The sequence below is a fragment of the Rhinopithecus roxellana genome, chromosome 16, assembly GCF_007565055.1.
Source record: "Rhinopithecus roxellana isolate Shanxi Qingling chromosome 16, ASM756505v1, whole genome shotgun sequence".
Lineage (NCBI taxonomy): Eukaryota > Metazoa > Chordata > Mammalia > Primates > Cercopithecidae > Rhinopithecus > Rhinopithecus roxellana.
In genome coordinates this window covers 103,805,092-103,822,956 of record NC_044564.1, presented here as the reverse complement: position 1 = coordinate 103,822,956, position 17,865 = coordinate 103,805,092, and the positions used below count along the sequence as shown (strand labels likewise).

The 17,865-nt window shown below is 38.9% G+C and overlaps 1 protein-coding gene across 1 annotated transcript in view; it reads left to right on the top strand.

The window, feature by feature from the left end:
* The window catches only part of FSD1L (fibronectin type III and SPRY domain containing 1 like), an 83,354-nt gene that overhangs the window by 7,093 nt on the left and 58,396 nt on the right, over positions 1-17,865 (top strand). Inside the window, exons 2-3 of the mRNA XM_030920289.1 lie at positions 12,061-12,156; positions 16,066-16,197. Coding sequence (XP_030776149.1) covers positions 12,061-12,156; positions 16,066-16,197 — 228 coding nt within the window. The remainder of the gene's footprint in view (positions 1-12,060; positions 12,157-16,065; positions 16,198-17,865) is intronic.

The following is a 17,865-nucleotide window of genomic DNA, read 5'->3' as shown; positions in this document are numbered from 1 at the left end:
TTCACCGTGTTAGCCAGATGGTCTGGATCTCCTGACCTCGTGATCCGCCCGTCTCGGCCTCCCGAAGTGCTGGGATTACAGACTTGAGCCACCGCGCCCGGCCCACCATCTAGTTTTTTGATATGCATATAAAAACTTTTAAAAAGTTATGGTATCATGCTATATATGCTGGTCTATAATTTGCATTTCACATAATTATGGATATTTTTCCATATTAATCATTCTACAATACTTTTAATTATTCAACAGAATTCTTTTGTGTGCATGTTTTACTTGATTTTATTTAATCAGTACCCTTTTGTTGTATATTTTTGTTGATCCCAACCTTTTAATGTTATAAATGTCACAGATGAGCATCCTTGTAGCTGGGTCTCTGCTTACACCCTTAATTATTCACTTAGAATAAATTTGAAATAGAATTACTGAGTCAATGTATATGTACTTCAAAAATTGTATTTGATATGTATTGTCAAGTTGCCCTTGAAAAGGGTTGTTAGTTTATACTAATACTCCCATCTCCACTCCAATGCCACCTTCTTTCATTAAATGGTAGGACCTCTGGTTCTTTGGCCAACTATGAGCCTCCTTGACTTTACTGGGTAAAACAGCCAATTCAGAGGCCACTGAACTTGGTTAAGGCTTCATTATCCTCTGGTGTGCTTTATATCCCTCAAATCCTAGATGGGAGATTACCTCCTCTTATGCTGTGATATCTTAAACTGGATTCAGGGCAGAAAGGCACATTCCCCAGCCAGTTCTTTTACTAGCATTTAGATTTTTTCTCAGCTGGTAAGCTAGACTAAATCAGAATTGACTGTAGGCTGTCTCAGTTACATCTGTGTACAGGTAGTGTTCTCAACTGTTTCACTGTTACAGAGGGTGTAGCCTTCCATCTTTTAGGTATATTATGATGATTAGATTCCTGAATTTCCCAGTTCTCTTTTTTTCACCTTCTTGCATCACATCTGAGCATGATACTTTTGTTAAAATAACTGGCGAGATTCTGGTTATCTAGCTAACAGCTGGATAGAGCTTTCTGGATTTAGCTCTTTATCACTGTATGGTAAACCTACCTAATAGCAATAGTTTAAGCATACTATTAGAATGACCCTGTATGGCAGACTCACCTGAATGAGTGTTCTGAGTTTCACTGGGCTGTGTAGTTATCTTGTCCAGCTCACTGTCACTGGACCTTTTCTGTATTTAAGGCAGTTCTCCTGCCCAGCCTGCCACCACTGGATTCTCTCCCTTGTATGTAATCCCTCAGTAAAATACCATGTCTCATTTGGTGGCTCTCGGTTTCTTCTTCAGCCTCTTGAATCTGGTGCCATCCCCATTGGAGTCGATGGAGGGGTTTAGCATGAAGTCACCTAATTCAAAGGACAGGTCTATGTGTGGGATGATGCAAGTGGCATATTTCTGGTGGCAGTTGGGCATTTTCCAGGAATGTTACATGCTGGTTTGATCAATCCCTTTCCTCTGGTTGCAGGAACCCTGTGATTATCTCGTATAGTCCCCAACAGTTTAAACAGCCTAGAGTACAGGCTCTGGAGGCAACCTCCTGGATTTGAAAAGCAGAGGTTCTGGGGACAACCTCCTGGATTTGAATTGTGATTGCCATTTGATAACTGTGTGACCTAAAACAAGTTTCTTAACATCTTGAATCTTTCCTTTTTCCAACCATAAAGTGTGAAGACTAATACTACTTTTTTTTTTTTTAAAACAGATGTGATGATTAAAAAGATACTCCATGTTAGCAGCACAGAGCCTGGCACATAGAAGGTGCTTAATGAAATTCTAACTAAATTGGCTATAATAATAGTTTGACCCCCTTAAATTATAGATCTATTTGTGGTATTTGCCGGGGCTCTAGATTTTTGTATCTTGATTTTCTGGAATACTGCTGTAGAATTTGACTCAGAAGTCTTCTCCTGGTCTGAGAAGATGCTGGTGGGAAACCCATATGTCAGCATTTCTCTAATTATGATCACATGGATGCTGATGCCCTCTGATTTGGGGTTATAACCTGTTGATCAGTTCCAGGTTTCCAGATTGTTGATCAGTTCCAGATTTCTAATCTTGAAGTAAAATCTTAGTCCTTTGGATGCCTTTAGCCATTCTGACCTGTTCATGAACCTCTGATCTCTACTTTATCAGGTAGTACAGTGTAGTCCTTTAAGAGCATAGACTCAGGAATCAAACTGTCTTAATTTGAATCCTGACTGTGTGACATATTAGCCTTGATATTCTAGGCAAGCTGCTTAACTTCTCCATGTGTCAGCTTTCTCATTGGAAAATGAGGATAATTATAGTATCTTACTTCATAGGATTCTTGAAAGGATTAAATGAATTAATAATATGTAGAGAGCTTAAGATAGTACTTGGCACTTAAGAGTACCAAAGTGCCCTTTTGCTCAGTCTATTGATTATCCTTTTACTTGAGTGATAGTGATTATAAACGTAACTTTAAGCTGTGCTGCATTGAAGAGAGTAGCTCATATCGTGTACATCTTAGATTACTTTGATTCATTCCATGACAATGACAGTGGTTGTGGTTGTGCCTGGCTAGGGTGTATATAATGCTTTTTCTTGTTTGTGTAGCAGTTGCCTTAGTCTAAATCCATAGTCACATCATTGTATTTTTTTGTTGTTATTATGAGGGCCTGGTAATTGTGTTACATCACCAAAAGACAATTGCTGAGATTGCCTGTGCAGACTTCCTATGGAGACTTATGTCATGTATTTTACTATGATTTAGCAGAATTGACATTTGTCAAAGCATGTCTTCAGACCTGCGTCACCTAGAACTTTTAGTTATCACCACCTGAGTCTTATATAATTTTCTAGATAAGCTTTAGATAATTTATTTTGACTTTATTCATCTATGTTTATCTATTACTTTATCCATCAGTGTTTAGAAGGTAATGGGAGGCTTGAGATCTGATATAAAAATCTGAGAACTTCGTAGGCATCCTTTAAGGTTGATGGAATCCCGTGGGGCAGATGAAAGTTGTCTTTGCCCTCCTTCACCCATAGGCTTTGATGAAAAAAAAGAATGAAATGAATATATGTAACATGGGCTCATTCTATAAGTACATTTTTGGAATTTGTTTTGTCAGTACATTGTGTATATGTTTTAGGACAGGGGTTATAGGTAGAGGAACTGATAAATGAGAGGGCTGCTAGGAGGAAGCAAGTCAAATGAGATAAATTCGTAGCCGGCTATGCAGCTGGAGTGTAATAAGAGAGAGGAAGTCTGGGGAGATAAAGCAGGTGAGGTAGGCAGTGCACAGATCATTTGAGATCTTATAGGTCATGTTAAAGATTTTCAGTTTTATCCAAGGTACAATGGGAAGCCATTGAAGAATACTGATCAGGAAGCGTGATGCCATCATTACCCTAGCCGAAGTATATAGAGAACTGATTACTGGGGAGAAAGATTATTATCAGAGTCTGATTAAGAAGTTTTGCTACAGCGAAGGTTGAGATATAGGTTGAGATATGATAGTAACTTTTACTAAGATAGTAGTAATAATTCTAATGTCACAGGATACTTTGGATGTTTCTTAACCAGCTGGAAACCTCTGTGGCTGGCAGTGTCTCTCCTTGAGTTTCACTCATGCCTGCTGAGCTCGTTCTGCTCACTTGGCCTGGCAGGCTGTGCTCAGCTCATACTACTGGCCTGGATCCCACACCTGCCAAGGGCGATCCAGGCATGGAGCAGTGAGGGATATGTGAGCGAGCGAGTGAGCTTGGGGTATGGCCACTGTGGACAGCCTAGCATGTTGGCTGCTGTGGCCATGCGGGCAGCTCCAGGCACTGGCATAGTTACCGGCTCCATGTGAGGCTGCAGCTGAACCAAGCATACTGCAAGTGGTTTCCTCTGTGGGTGCCTGTGTCTGGGTGAGGTGAATGCAGTGGTGCCTGAAAACTCAGAGATGCCAGTAACTGTGGAGCCCCAAGGGGTTGGGGGCAGGGGTGCTACAGTGTTCTTGTTCCTGCCACCCGCAGCTTGGCCAGTGGGAGCAGTGGGGCATGTTTCAGCCTGTTCACTCCTGCCACCTCACTTGGGCCTGTGGCTCCCAGGCTAGCCCAGTCCTGTTGTCACCTCCTGTCATGTGGGGCAGCCGCCTGATGCTGGTGGAAGGCAGGAGGGCTATAGTGTTACAGCTCTGGCTCAGGGAATCCTGAGGTCTAGGCCCTTAGAAGTGTTGCCACTCTTCACTTCTGCAGTTCATGTCACTGCCTGCAGCCTGGTGAGCTGGCCAGTAACATGTTACAGCCCCTTTTGCTCCTGTCTGCAGCTTGGCAAGCGAGCCAGCAAAGTGTTACAGCCCTTTCCGCGCCTGCCTGTCAGTGGTTCCTGACTTCTTGTCCAGAGTCTAGGAAGAATGAGGTGACATGGACGACTGGATGGTGAGCAAGGCAGTGGAGAGTTTTACTGAGTGACAGAATAGCTCTTAGTGGTGAGGAGTCCTGAAATGGGTAGTCCAAATATGTGGCTGAGTCCAGGGTTTTTATGGGCTCAAAATGGGGAAGTTTATGCTGATTGGTCCACGGGCAGGAGGAAGTATGTGCTGATTGGTCCATGGGTAGGCCTGGAAAAAGCACCATTTGTTTGACTGAAAGGCATAAAGGAAATTCTCATTCAGGTTGGTGGATTCCATCAGGAACTGGCAGCCCAGTTTTCAGGCTTCAAGCTGTCTTCAGCTTGAAGGTCAGGTTTCACCAGGGATCCGCCCCATCTACCTAGGACTAGGTCTGCCTCCTGCTGCTATCACTAGAACCATTAAGAAGGTAAAATCTATAGAACTTTGTGACTTCATGTAGAGCACAAATTAGAGGAGAGGAGATAGTGATGATGGCCTAGCTTTCTGTCTTTGCTCTTGATTAAATTTGGAAGTCCTGGAGGGATAGACTGGGGTAGAAAACTCATTGCATTATGATATCTTTTAGATCTTTTCTGCTCTCTTTCTCTGCTGTGGCATATTGACTACCATATCTAGAAAACACTTTTTAAAAATTGCTGGATTTGATACCTATTCAGCCAGCCGCCCCTTGTGTACCTCCTAGATTAGGCACATACTATCCTTATATACACCTTTTACTTGACTCCTACCACTGTAGAGAAAATTTTAGCTTTATGTCACATATACAAGCTAGGGTCAAGTTTCCGAACTCAGCACATGTAATCTTAATTCTTTAGTTTTCATGTTTTGGTGCTGGTGGTAGTTTCGTCTTAAATATTCTAATTCCTTGTAACTTGTTTTCCAGTTCTACTGAGCACCAAGTTCCTTAGTGCTTTTTATCTTTATGTCATTTCCACTTAGTTCCAGCCAGTCCCCATTCTTGTGAGGGTCAGAAAGGTTGAAGCCTTGGCCCTCTCACTGATAAACTTTTACTATTTTAGAATGCTAAATATGAGCTCTGGATTACAGTCTTTTTCATTTGCTCATCCTCTCCACAGCAGTTGCAGATTAAAGGGCAAGTGGATCAGAGCTTCTGGAGCCTTTGTCTCAGTAGTCTGCCCTTGGGGAACTTTGCGGATATTTCCTACCTTTAAGCTTAGAAAAGCTTAACAGAGAGGCAGCATTTTATCTGTATTAGCTAACAAGGTCACATTGGTTGCTGTGACTTTCTCTTTATGATCTGAATGGTTGCTGCTTCTGCAACCATGTTTAGTAATGTATTCGGCAGCTTTGAAAATATAGATGATCTTAAATGCTGGGGTTCCAGAGTCTTCTACAGCTGGCTTGTCCATTCTGACAGCATCTCAGTGGTGTATTATAGCAAAGGCTCTGAAGCCCTCCCCATCTAAAGATTGGAGTGCATCCCCTGAAAATAATCTAGGCCTTTAGTCTTTGCAGTTTTGGCGTTAGGGTAAAGCAACTTTTCTCAGAATGTAGACCCTTTATCTAGGTGTGTATTACAGACTCTCATGCTGTATTGGAACTCCTTGTTAAATTCAAGAGCTGTAGAGTGCTCTCTCTTCAAAGAATGAGACCATGTTTCCCAGAAATACTGTATCAGTCTTTAAAGGCCTTTCTTTCTCATCCACTTTCTGGGGAAGTACAGTATTTTTACAGCCTTAGGCAATTCATATAGGATATCATTCCCCTAAAGGCTTTAACATAGATTGTAGAGTTTCTTTCCAGAAGTATGGCTATTAATACATCTTAGGCCAATGCAGTTGAAAAGGGTCTTTCATCTGTGGTAATAGAATTTTGAATGAATTTAAGGGGAATGGTAAAGATAAGATTAACTGTAATCACTGGGCGCGGAGGCTCATGCCTGTAATCCCAGCACTTGGGAAGCCAAAGCTGGTGAATCACAGGGTCAGGAGTTCAAGAACAGCCTGGCCAGCATGGTGAAACCCCATCTCTACTAAAAAATACAAAAAATTAGCCAGGCATGGTAGCTTGCACCTGTAATCCCAGCTACTCAAGAGGCTGAGGCAGTAGAATTGCTTGAACCCGGGAGGCTGAGGTTACAGTGAGCCGAGATTGCACCACTGCACTCTAGGCTGGGTAACAGAGTGAGACTCCGTCTCAAAAAAAAAAAAAAATTGTAATCTAAGGATGGTATTTTTTGGAGGTATGGGATAGTACCATAGAAAATGGAGGGCATTATTCTGATGATTCTTTGAATTTGTCTAACCCATATGTCAGTTGTCCTCAGGTGCAGTCTTGTTTTTGTTAGCTGCCAGCTTTGACGTGGACATTTGTACTTTTTGTGATCCCAAGAAGTCTTCTCTACCCAAAAACCATGAGTGAACAGTGTAAATTTCACAGGAGAGAGGAGTGTATTTGTTTCTTCTGTTATGGTTTTGGATCCCAAAGTGGTGTGACTTATGCACCAATTTCTTTTGAGAGTTGGTAATTTTAAAATGTCTTTCACTTTCTAGAGTTAATATTAATGTAAATTAAAAACTGAGAAATTAGCGAAATTCTGGTAAAGGAAGTTGGTTGGAACGTTTTAACTTATATCCACGTATAGTTATTATAATTCAAGAATCTGGCATAGCATAAGCACATAAAGAAATTCTGGTCTTCCAAGAAAAAGTTCAGAAAGCTTTTAGGTCGTTTATTTTTAATTGCAAATTAATAAGATTAATAGAAGATCTCTGCCCTGTTTCCACTCTTAGAAATATATGGTCTGTTTGGATGACATAGACCTCTTAAGTCTGTATTTTCCAGGATGGTAGCTTCTAGCCATAATGTGGTTTTCGAGCACTTGAAATGTGGCAAGTTTTGAATTGAGATATGCATAAGTGTAAAATACGAACTGAATTTTGAAGACTCAGTACCAAAAAACAGAAAAACTCATTAATTGTTAAATATTGACTACATGCCGAAATGATTATGTATTTTGAATCTATTAAATAAAATATTAAAATTAATTTCTCCTGTTTTTCCTTTACTTTTTTGATGTGGCTGCTATTGGCTCCTACTATATTTATATTGGACAGTACTGCTTTAAGGAGAATGAAAACGTTACAGTTGGTAAAGCCTGTTTTCTGATCTCTAACGTCACTACTGGACCAGTCTGTTAACTTGCAGCAGGTTGGTAGCTCTTAAAGGAGCAGAGGATTTAACTTGAAGATCTGATTCAAAATTAGAGCATTTAGATGTCTTTAACTGTACTCAGTAAAAAATAGGAACATTAAAAAGGTAGGCTTTAGCTGGGAGCAGGGATCATGCCTGTAACTTCGGGAGGCTGAGGTGGGAGGATTGCTGGAGCCCAGAAGTTCGAGACCAGCCTAGGCAACATAGTGAGACCTCGTCTCTACAAAAAATCAAATAATGAGGCAGGTGGATATGGCTTGAGCCCAAGAGGTTGAGGCTGCAGTGAGCTGCGACTGTGTCACTGCACTCCCACCCGTGTGACACAGCCTCAAAAAAAAAAGGTTTCTCATTAAAATCTTTAGAGCTCAGGTCTTACCTAGTTGGGGCCATAAGCTACAACTATCTCCAGATTTTTGCTATGTAATTTCTGAAATGCAAAGCTTGCTACTAAACTGAGACCAAAAAAACCAAAATTCATAAATGGGAAGCTATGCTAAGGATATTTTATTTTTTGCTCTATGTCTGCCTTTTTTATGGGTACCAATGTTTTATAATTTTTTTGGTGGAAAGTTTTTTTGAGCTTTTTGGTTTTTTTTGTTTTTTTGAGACGGAATCTTGCTCTGTCACCCAGGCTGGAATGTAGTGGTGTGATCTTGGCTCACTGCAACCTCCACCTCCCGGGTTCAAGCAATTTTCTTGACTCAGCCTCCCGAGTAGCTGGGATTACAGGCGCCCACCACCACGCCTGCCTAATGTTTGTATTTTTAGTAGAGACAGGGTTTCGCCTTGTTGGCCAGGCTGGTTTTGAACTTCTGACCTCAGGAGATCCATCCGCCTCAGCCTCCCAAAGTGTTGGGGTTACAGGCATGAGCCACTGTGCCTGACAGTTTTTTTTTTTTTTTTTTTTTTTTTTTTTTGAGACAAAATCTTGCTCTGTTGCCCAGGCTGGAGTGCAGTGGTGAGATCTCGACTCAGAGGAGCTGGGATTACAGGTGCACACCACCACACCTGGCTAATTTTTATAATTTTAGTAGAGAGGAGTTTCACTCTGTTGGCCAGGCTGGTTTTGAACTCCTGACCTTAAGTGATCTGCCTGCCTTAGCTTCCCAAAGTGTTGGGATTACAGGCGTGCGCCACTGTGCCTGGCCTTTTTTCAGCTTTTATTGAACTCACATATATCATGGTGATTGAAATTTTGTTACTGAGTTGAATTCATTGGGCCTGGCTCCTCTTTTTCATTGAAGGTGATCTTTTCAGAAGATTCTTCTACTCTTGTTCTGGTAGAATATTATCAACTTTTCTCTGAAGTTCATTAGATGTGCCTCCCAGTGAATCAAGCTGTGATTCTCTACTATGAAAATTCCAGCAGTTCTCTGTCATTGAAAACTCTTGGCAAATAAGATATTTAAAGAATATGTACTGTATTGTGTGTGTAGACCATATGATGGGCTAATTGATTGGATTTAGAGGCAGTATCCCAAAGTAGTTAAGACCATGGGCTTTGGACATAGATCATTTTTACCTTACTAGCAGTGTTACTTTGAATCTCCATTTTCTCATCTGCACAATATGGATGTAACTGCCATTTTGAGGGATAGAAGGGGAGGCAGATTCAGTTCATTAGCCTTGAAACAGCCCTGTCTTATTAACTGAAACCTACTATAAAGTCTGAGTATTGTACAGACCTGTTTTTACTATTCCATTGTGTTGCTTTTAAATATGTATTGAGCTGGGCATGGTGGCTCAAGGCTGTAATCCCAGCACTTTGGGAGGCCGAGGTAGGTGAATCACCTGAGGTCAGGAGTTTGAGACCAGCCTGGCCAATATGGCAAAACCCTGTCTCTACTAAAAATACAAAAATTAGCTGGGCATGGTGGCTCATGTCTGTAATCCCAGCTACTCAGGAGGCTGAGACAGGAGAATCACTTGAACCTGTGGGCGGAGGTGGCAGTGAGCCAAGATGGCACCGTTGCACTCCAGCCTGGGTAACAGAGTGAGACTCCATCTCAAAAAAGAAAAAAAAAATAAAAAATAAAATAATAAATATGTATTGAGGCTGGATGCAGTGGCGCCTGTGATCCCAGCACTTTGGGAAGCTGAGGCAGGCAGATCACTTGAGGCCAGGAGTTCGAGACCAGCCTGGTCAACATGGAGAAACCCTGTCTCTACTAAAAATATAAAAATTAGCTGGGTGTGGTGGCACATGCTTGTAATCCTAGCTACTCAGGAGATGGAGGCAGGAGAATTGCTTGAACCTGGGATGTGAGGTTGCAGTGAACCAAGATCGCGTCACTGCACTCCAGCCTGGTTGACAGTGAGACTGTCTCAAAAAAAAAAAAAAAAAAGCAAAAAAAAAAAAAAAAAAGCAAAAAAAAAAAAAAAAAACAAAAACAAAAAGAAAGAAAAAAGTACTGAGCCTACCTTGGGTGAGTACTTGGAAAATTTAAGTCCTTTGATCTCTTCTCCATTTCTGTATTACCTCTGTTGCTACTCCAACTGCGTCCACCCCTCCCCCAAGTCTTGGTGCACCAGTTCTTGGGAAGAGCATTGGCAGGATAAACACTTAATTCTCGGTCTTCATTGGTCCTCTTTCATAGTATAACTTCATTGTGTTATTATATTAAAATACCAACAGTAGTGACAGTGGGAATAAATTGTGTAAGTGAATAAAACAGAGAACCCTTAGGCAGCCCCAGGGATGATAATAAAAACCTCCTTATTTCCAGGAATTGTGAGACTCAAAGGGAGAACTGTTACTGTTAAATTAAAAATTTTCAGCCGAGTGCGGTGGCTCATGCCTGTAATCCCAGCACTTTGGGAGGCCGAGGCAGGTGGATCACCTGAGGTCAGGAGTTCAAAACCAGCCTGGCCAACATGATGAAACCCCGTCTCTACTAAAAATACAAAAATTAGCTGGGCATGGTGGTGCACACCTGTAATCCCAGCTGCTTGGGAGGCTGAGGCAGGAGAATCGCTTGAACCGGAGAGGTGGAGGTTGCAGTGAACCAAGATCCTGCCATTGCACTTCAGCCTGGGCAACAAGAGTAAAACTTAGTCTCAAAAAAAAAAAATTTTTTTTTCACTACTACAATGCTTTGTGAATATTTGTATAAAATGTTGCCAGGTATAGTGGCTTACACCTGCAATCCCAGCACTTTGGGAGGCTGAGGCAGGTGGATCTCCTGAGGTCAAGAGTTTGAGACCAACCTGGCCAACGTGGTGAAGCCCTGTCTCTACTAAAAATGCAAAAAGTGGCTGAGCCATGGTGGCAGGCACCTGTAATTACAGCTACTCGGGAGGCTGAGACAGGAGAACTGCTTGAACCCAGGAGGTGGAGGTTGCAGTGAGCCGAGATCACGCCATTGCACTCCAGCCTGGGAGACAAGAGCAAAAAACTCTGTCTCGAGAAAAAAAACTTAAAAAAAAAGATGTTACCTCCCTTCAGACTATTTCCTGGGCTCCTTATGTATAACCCCTTATCGATATCTGATTATATTTTTTAGGAGAACCTTTATTTCACAAAGTCTCATAGGCTTTATTAAAATATTTAAGCTCATAGGTACTTACAGAAAAAAGTCCTGTGCTTCTGAGAAAATTACAAAGTATTAAAGTACTTGCATTTGATTTTTTTCTGAGACTATAAATAACCTTGTTTGGTTTTTGCTATTGCTACCAATGAGTAGTTACTGCAGCTAGACTTGTGCTGTCCAATATGATAGCATTGGTTACATTTGGCTATATAAACTTAAATTAATTAATTACAGTTGGAAAAATTAAATTTAATTCCTCAGTTCTAGTCACATTTCAAGACTTCATTAACTGTGTGTGGCTGCCATGTTGGGCAGCACATTTATAGGACATTTCCATTATAGTGGAAAATTTTATTGGATAGCACCGAACCAGAGAGAAAATTAACCAAATGTTTTATTTAAATAGGAAGCATTATCAAAGTCTCAGCTATTTGCTACTAAAATTGCTTTATTTATTATAGTTCTACAGCATCTGTAAATATTGGAATGAATGTTGTCATTCTAAATGCACATTTATTATCTAGTTTCATATCTCTAAAATATGTTTATTTTTGTAAATAAATAAAATGTTGATAAATTTATGTCTCCTTGCTTTTATTCCTTGGATCCTGATGTTGTATTCCATTTCCATTTGTTTTTACATCATTTAAAGATTTTGCTCTATTCCATTGCCATGGCCGATGACCTAAAATAATTCTATTGGTATTAAGTTAAACTGATCAGTTTCAATCTGAAAAGTATCATGGGGATTAAGTTGTATATTAGGAATAAGAGGGCTTAATACAGTACAAATATATACCCCATCTTTTCTAATTATAAGCCTTTGGAAGTTTTGAACAATGAGAAATTTTACATTGCTCCTATTTGTTGTACTCTTACATAAAGTTTGTTTAGAGAATGCTTGTTAATGAGTTTTATAACTCTTTCATTGAAATATAGTATTTTAATGTTTTTCTTAATTCTAGGAAGCGCTACAGAGGATCATTTCAACTCTGGCAAATAAAAATGATGAAATTCAGAACTTCATTGATACACTAAATCATACACTAAAAGGAGTTCAGGTATGATTTTTTTATGAAAAATTTTATATAAATACGTCACAACTAATGAGTCAAATCTGAAGTACAAATATACTCTATGAACTTTGGGTTATAAACTAATGGAGGTGAGAGCAGGGTTTTAAAATAGCAGATAAAGTAAAAATGTTTTCATTGCAATTCCTGTTTTGTCCATGGAAAAATCAAAATAGTAAGAGAAAAGAAAGACTCTGGAATAGTAGTTGTTAGGGAATACCAGAGTGCTCACTTTAGTTCTTTTCCATTTGACATTTTTTCTAATATAAATTAAGAGCAATTTGTACTTTTTCAAAAGTACTGGCAAGTAAAACATTTCTTTTGCAATAAACAATGGAAGAAAAATGTTGGCCACATGTGATGGCTCATGCCTGTAATCCCAGCACTTTGGGAGGCTGATGCAGGTTGATAGGTTGAGCCCAGGAGTTTGAAACCAGCCTGGGCAACATGGCAAGACCCCATCTCTACCATAAATAAATAAATAAATAAAATTAAAAAAAAAATTAGCTGGGTGTGGTGGCATACACATGTAGTCCCAGCTACCCAGGAGGCTGAGGTAGGAAGATCGTTTGAGCCTAGGAGGTCAAGGCTGCAGTGAGCAGTGATTGTGCCACTGCACTCCAGCCTGGATGATAGAACGAGACTGTGTCTCAAAAAGAAAAGAAAATGTTATTGGTAAGGGGTCTACTTGTAGAAGCAGATGAAATTAAATAAAAGGTAAAGGGCCCATTGAGGAGGGAGAGGAATACTTAAGAAGATAGTTCCAGGTTTGGGGAGATAATTTATGTTGTAAGTAGTGACATATTGATTGTGGAAGAGAGAACTCAAGATAATCTGGTTGCTGGAAACGTAAAATCTACCAAGACTGAATCAAAAAGAAATAGAAAATCTGAATAGGTCAATAATGAATAAGGAAATTGAATCCACAGTAAAGTCTCCCATCAAAGAAAAGCCTGCAACCTGATGGTTTTATCGCTGAATTCTACCAAATATTTAAAGAACTACTATCAGTTCTTCTCAGCCTCTTCCAAAAAAATCAAAGAGGAGGGAGTACTTCCAAATCCATTTTACAAATTCAGCATTACCCCAATAATGAAGCCAAACCAGGGATCCTACAAAAGAGAGAACTACAGACCAATATTCCTAATCAACGTAGATGCAAAAATCCTCAATAAAATATTAGCAAACTGAATTCAGTAGCACATTAAAAAGATCATTTACCGTGATCCAGTAGGTTTCATGCCTGGGATGCAAGGGTGGTTCAACAGAAGTCAATAAATGTGATATACCATATTAACAAAACTAAAGACAAAAAAAAAAGTGTCTGGTTATCTCAGTAGATGCAGAAAAATAATTTGACAAAATTGAACATCCTTTCGTGATAAAAACTCTCAACAAATTGGGTGTAGAAGGAATGTACCACAACACAGTAAAGGCTATATGTATAATAGCAGTCTCACAGCTACCATCTTATCAAAGGTGAGAAGTCAAAAGCTTTTTCTGTAAAGTCAGGAGCAAGACAAAGATGTTTACTCTCACCACTTTTTTTTTTTTTTTTTTTGAGACAAAGACTTGTTCTGTCACCCAGGCTGGATTGCAATGCCGCAGTCTTGACTCACTGCAACTTCTGCGTCCCAGGTTCAAGCGATTCTCCTGCCTCAGTCTTTAGAAAACTCTAAGACTCTACGAGAAAACTATTAGAACTGATAAATTCACTAAAGTTACAGAATGCAATATTAGTGCACAAAAATCAGTATTCTGTACATGAAAAATGAACTATTTCAAAAAGAAAATAAGAAAACAATCCTTTTTACTGTAGCATAAAAAAATAGGAATAAATTTACCTAAGGAAATGAAAGATCTGTATACTGAAAGCTATAAAACAGTGATGAAAGAAATTTAAGAAGACATAAATGAATGGAAAAATATCCCATGTTTGTGGATTAGAAGAATTAACATTGTTAAAATATTTGTACTACCCAAAGTAATCTACAGATTCATTGTAATCTCTATCCAAATACCAGTGTCATTTTCCACAGAAATAGAAAAAATCCTAAAATGTATATAGAAATACAAAAGACCCAGAATAACCAAAATAATCTTTAGCAAAAAGAACATTCATGAGAGGCCGAGTTGGGTGGATCGCCTGAAGTTAGGAGTTCAAGATCAGCCTGGCCAACATTGTGAAACCCCATCTCTACTAAAAATACAAGAATTAGCTGGATGTGGCGGGCGCCTGTAATCTCAGCTAGTTGAGAGACTGAGGCAGGAGAATCGCTTGAACCCAGGAGGTGGAGGTTGCAGTGAGCCGAGATCATGCCACTACACTCCAGCCTGGGTTGATAGAGCAAGACTTTGTCTCAAAAAAAAAAAAAAAAAAAAAGAAAAAAGAAAAAAAGAATTCATTATTTTAGCTGTCTTGAATGATTTTATTGGAAAATTGGTGAATCAGCTTTCTTTAGATAAGCATAAAGCTAATGACTCTAGAGCTCCTGATCTGTGGACAAGAGAATCATCACATTTGATATCTGGAAAGAGAGATCTTATGTAGATCTAGCTCGAACCATTCTTCTGGTTGATAAATTTTAGAATTCTACCTTAACGTTAGAAAAAAAGTAGTGGGGGAATTAAACTACACCCTTGTTGATGAAGATGGGGGCTTAGTAGTAGGCAAAAGGCAACAAGATGCCATCTGGTGATTGAGAGGAAAATAGTCTATTTCTTTTTTATGAATGAATAAACTGAGGTCTAGGAGTTTAAGTGCCTTGTACAAGGTCATGCTGTTACTGAGTGGCTAGTATGGGATTTGAGTTAGGTCTTTTTCCTTCTGGACTGCACATTCCGCTTCTGTAGTTGTTCTTACTATTGTAAATAGACTAGTAAAATGATTACCACCACCTTTGGTGAGGTGCCAGTGAGGTGTCTAGTTTTTATAAACATTATTAGCGAAAGTTTGGACATATAATATTACAATAGATTGTATATATTAGTTCTCTTAGTGCCAGTTCACTTCTTTTAATTGAATAATTCATCCAAGTTGAAAAATGTCTTAAGAAAATTTCTTCTGTCTCATATTTGTTGCAAGTGTGGATACTGCTTATCTAGGGATTTTACAAATAATTTAATTTATTTTTTGTTGAGGTAGCAGCATCCTGCTTATGGACCCAATGGGGAGCTCTGAGAAGTCAAGAGACTCGAAATGCCTTATTGACCATGTTACTAGTAACATAGTTACTAGTGTGGCTTTGGGCAAGTAACTTACCTGTATTTTAATTAATAAAATACAGGATTTGAGTACAAATTCTAGTCATTAGATGATTCAATATTTGATAATATCTTAGGATCCAATAAATAATTGCTTAGTCTTTTAATTTCTGTTTATCTTATATAAATGCAGTGTTTTCGAGACCCTGAAAGATTTTAAAATTTAGACAAAATCTGCCTCATTTCTGTTTGTGCAAAGTGTTCCTCAGAATTACTGAATTAAAATCTCTGGAATATTTTATTAAAATACCTCACCAGTGATTCTGATACGTACCAGAGGTTAAGAACCACTGGCTTAAAGTCTGCCTGTGAGACTGAAGGTCTGGACAAAGTTGGGAATCTTCAAACATCCTTTCATGTTGTCCTATGGAAACACTAAAGTGAAGAGCGTATGGGGCTAGTCCATAAAAGACAACTTAACTGATAGTATAGCTGAAACAGTACTGTTAGCATTAGCAGGCAGTTTGTTGCATTTATCTCTTTTGAAAGCCTTAAGTCAAATATTAGAATTATGTTATTTTTATATTAGGCCAATATAGTTTATAATATAAATTTATTCTCTCTTTTGGGCATACCTTTTAGTTTTTAAATGTTTGGTAGCTCTTCAGTAAAATTGTTTTGTTTTTTGAACAGGAAAATTCGTCCAACATACTCTCAGAGTTAGATGAAGAATTTGATAGTTTATACTCTATACTGGATGAAGTAAAAGAAAGTATGATTAACTGTATCAAGCAGGAACAAGCTCGTAAATCCCAAGAGTTACAGGTGAGATCATACAACTGTTAAAATATGGATAATTTTAGTCTGTTTAATGCTCGATTTATGGTAAGCAAAGATTAGTGAATTTCTGAGTATACCTTGAAGAATATGGTTTTTTGTTTTGGCCATAAGTATTCTAAAATTATGGTTAAAAAAACCAATTTATTCTCTTAACCTTTTTTTTTTTGAGACAAAGCCTGGCTCTGTCACCCAGGCCGGAGTGATCTTGGTTCACTGCAACCTCCGCCTCCCAGGTTCAAGTGATTCTCCTGCCTCAGCCTCCCAAGTAGCTGGGATTACAGGTGCCCACTACCACGTCTAGCTAATTTTTGTATTTTTAGTAGAGACGGGGTTTCACCATGTTGGCCAGGCTGGTCTCAAACTCCTGACCTCAGGTGATCCACCTGTCTTGGCCTCCCAAAGTGTTGGGATTACAGGTGTGAGCCACTGTGTCCGGCCAATTCTCTTAACCATTTTAAACTGTACAGTGTACAATTTGATGGTGTTAAATATATTCACATTTTTGTATAACAGATCTCTAGAATTTTTTCATCTAGTGCAAGTGAAACTTTATGTCCCTTGATCAACAACTCATTTCCCCTTCTTACTAGCTCCTGGCAGTCATCATATTATTTTCTGTTTCCATGACTACTCTACATGTCTCATAAGTGGAATCATAGCATTTGTCCTTTTGTGACTTATTTCCACTCAGCATAATGTCCTCAAGATTTATGCATGTTATAGCATGTCTAGGATTTCCTCCTTTTTTGTGGTTGAATAATATTCTACTCATGAATATACCACATTTTCTTTATCCATTTATATGTCTGTGGACATTTGGGCAGCTTACATGTCTTAGCTATTGTGAATAATGGTGCAATGAATGTGGGAGTTTAAATATCTCTTTGAGATTCTGTTTTCAATTCTTTTGGATATATATACTTAGAAGTAGGATTGCTGAATCATGTGGTAATTCTCTTTTTAGTTTTCTGAGGACCCTCTATATAATGTTTTCCATAGGGGCTGCACTATTTTACATTCCTACCAGCCCAAGGGTTCCAGTTTCTTCACACGCTTGCTAATGCTTTTTATCTTCTGGGTTTTTTTTTTGATAGTGGCCATCATAATGGGTATGACATGCTATTTCATTACGGTTTGGCTTTGCATTTCCCTAGTGACTAGTGATGTTAACCATCTTTTCATGTGTTTGTTGGCCATCAGTGTATTTTCTTTAGAGAAATGTCTATTCAGGTTCTTTAGCCATCTTTTAATTGGGATACATGTAGGGTTTTTGTGGTTGTTAAGTTGCAGCAGTTTTCTATACATTCTGGATATTAACGCCTTATCAGGTATATGATTTGCAGTCCCCCCCCCCCATTTTGTAGGCTGCTTTTTTACTCTATTGGTTGTTTCATAGGATATGGAGAAGTTTTAAAATTTTACATCATCTCATTTGTGTATTTTTACTTTCATTGTCATATCCAGGAAATCATTGACAAACACAGTGTTATGAAGCTTTTCCTGTATGTTTTCTTCTAGGAGCTTTAGAGCTTATGTTTAGATCTTCAATCCATTTTTAGTTAATTTTTGCATGTGGTGTTAAGTAAGGGACCTACTTTATTTTTTTGCTTATGGATATTCGGTTTTCCTAGCACCATTTGTTGAAGAGAGTGT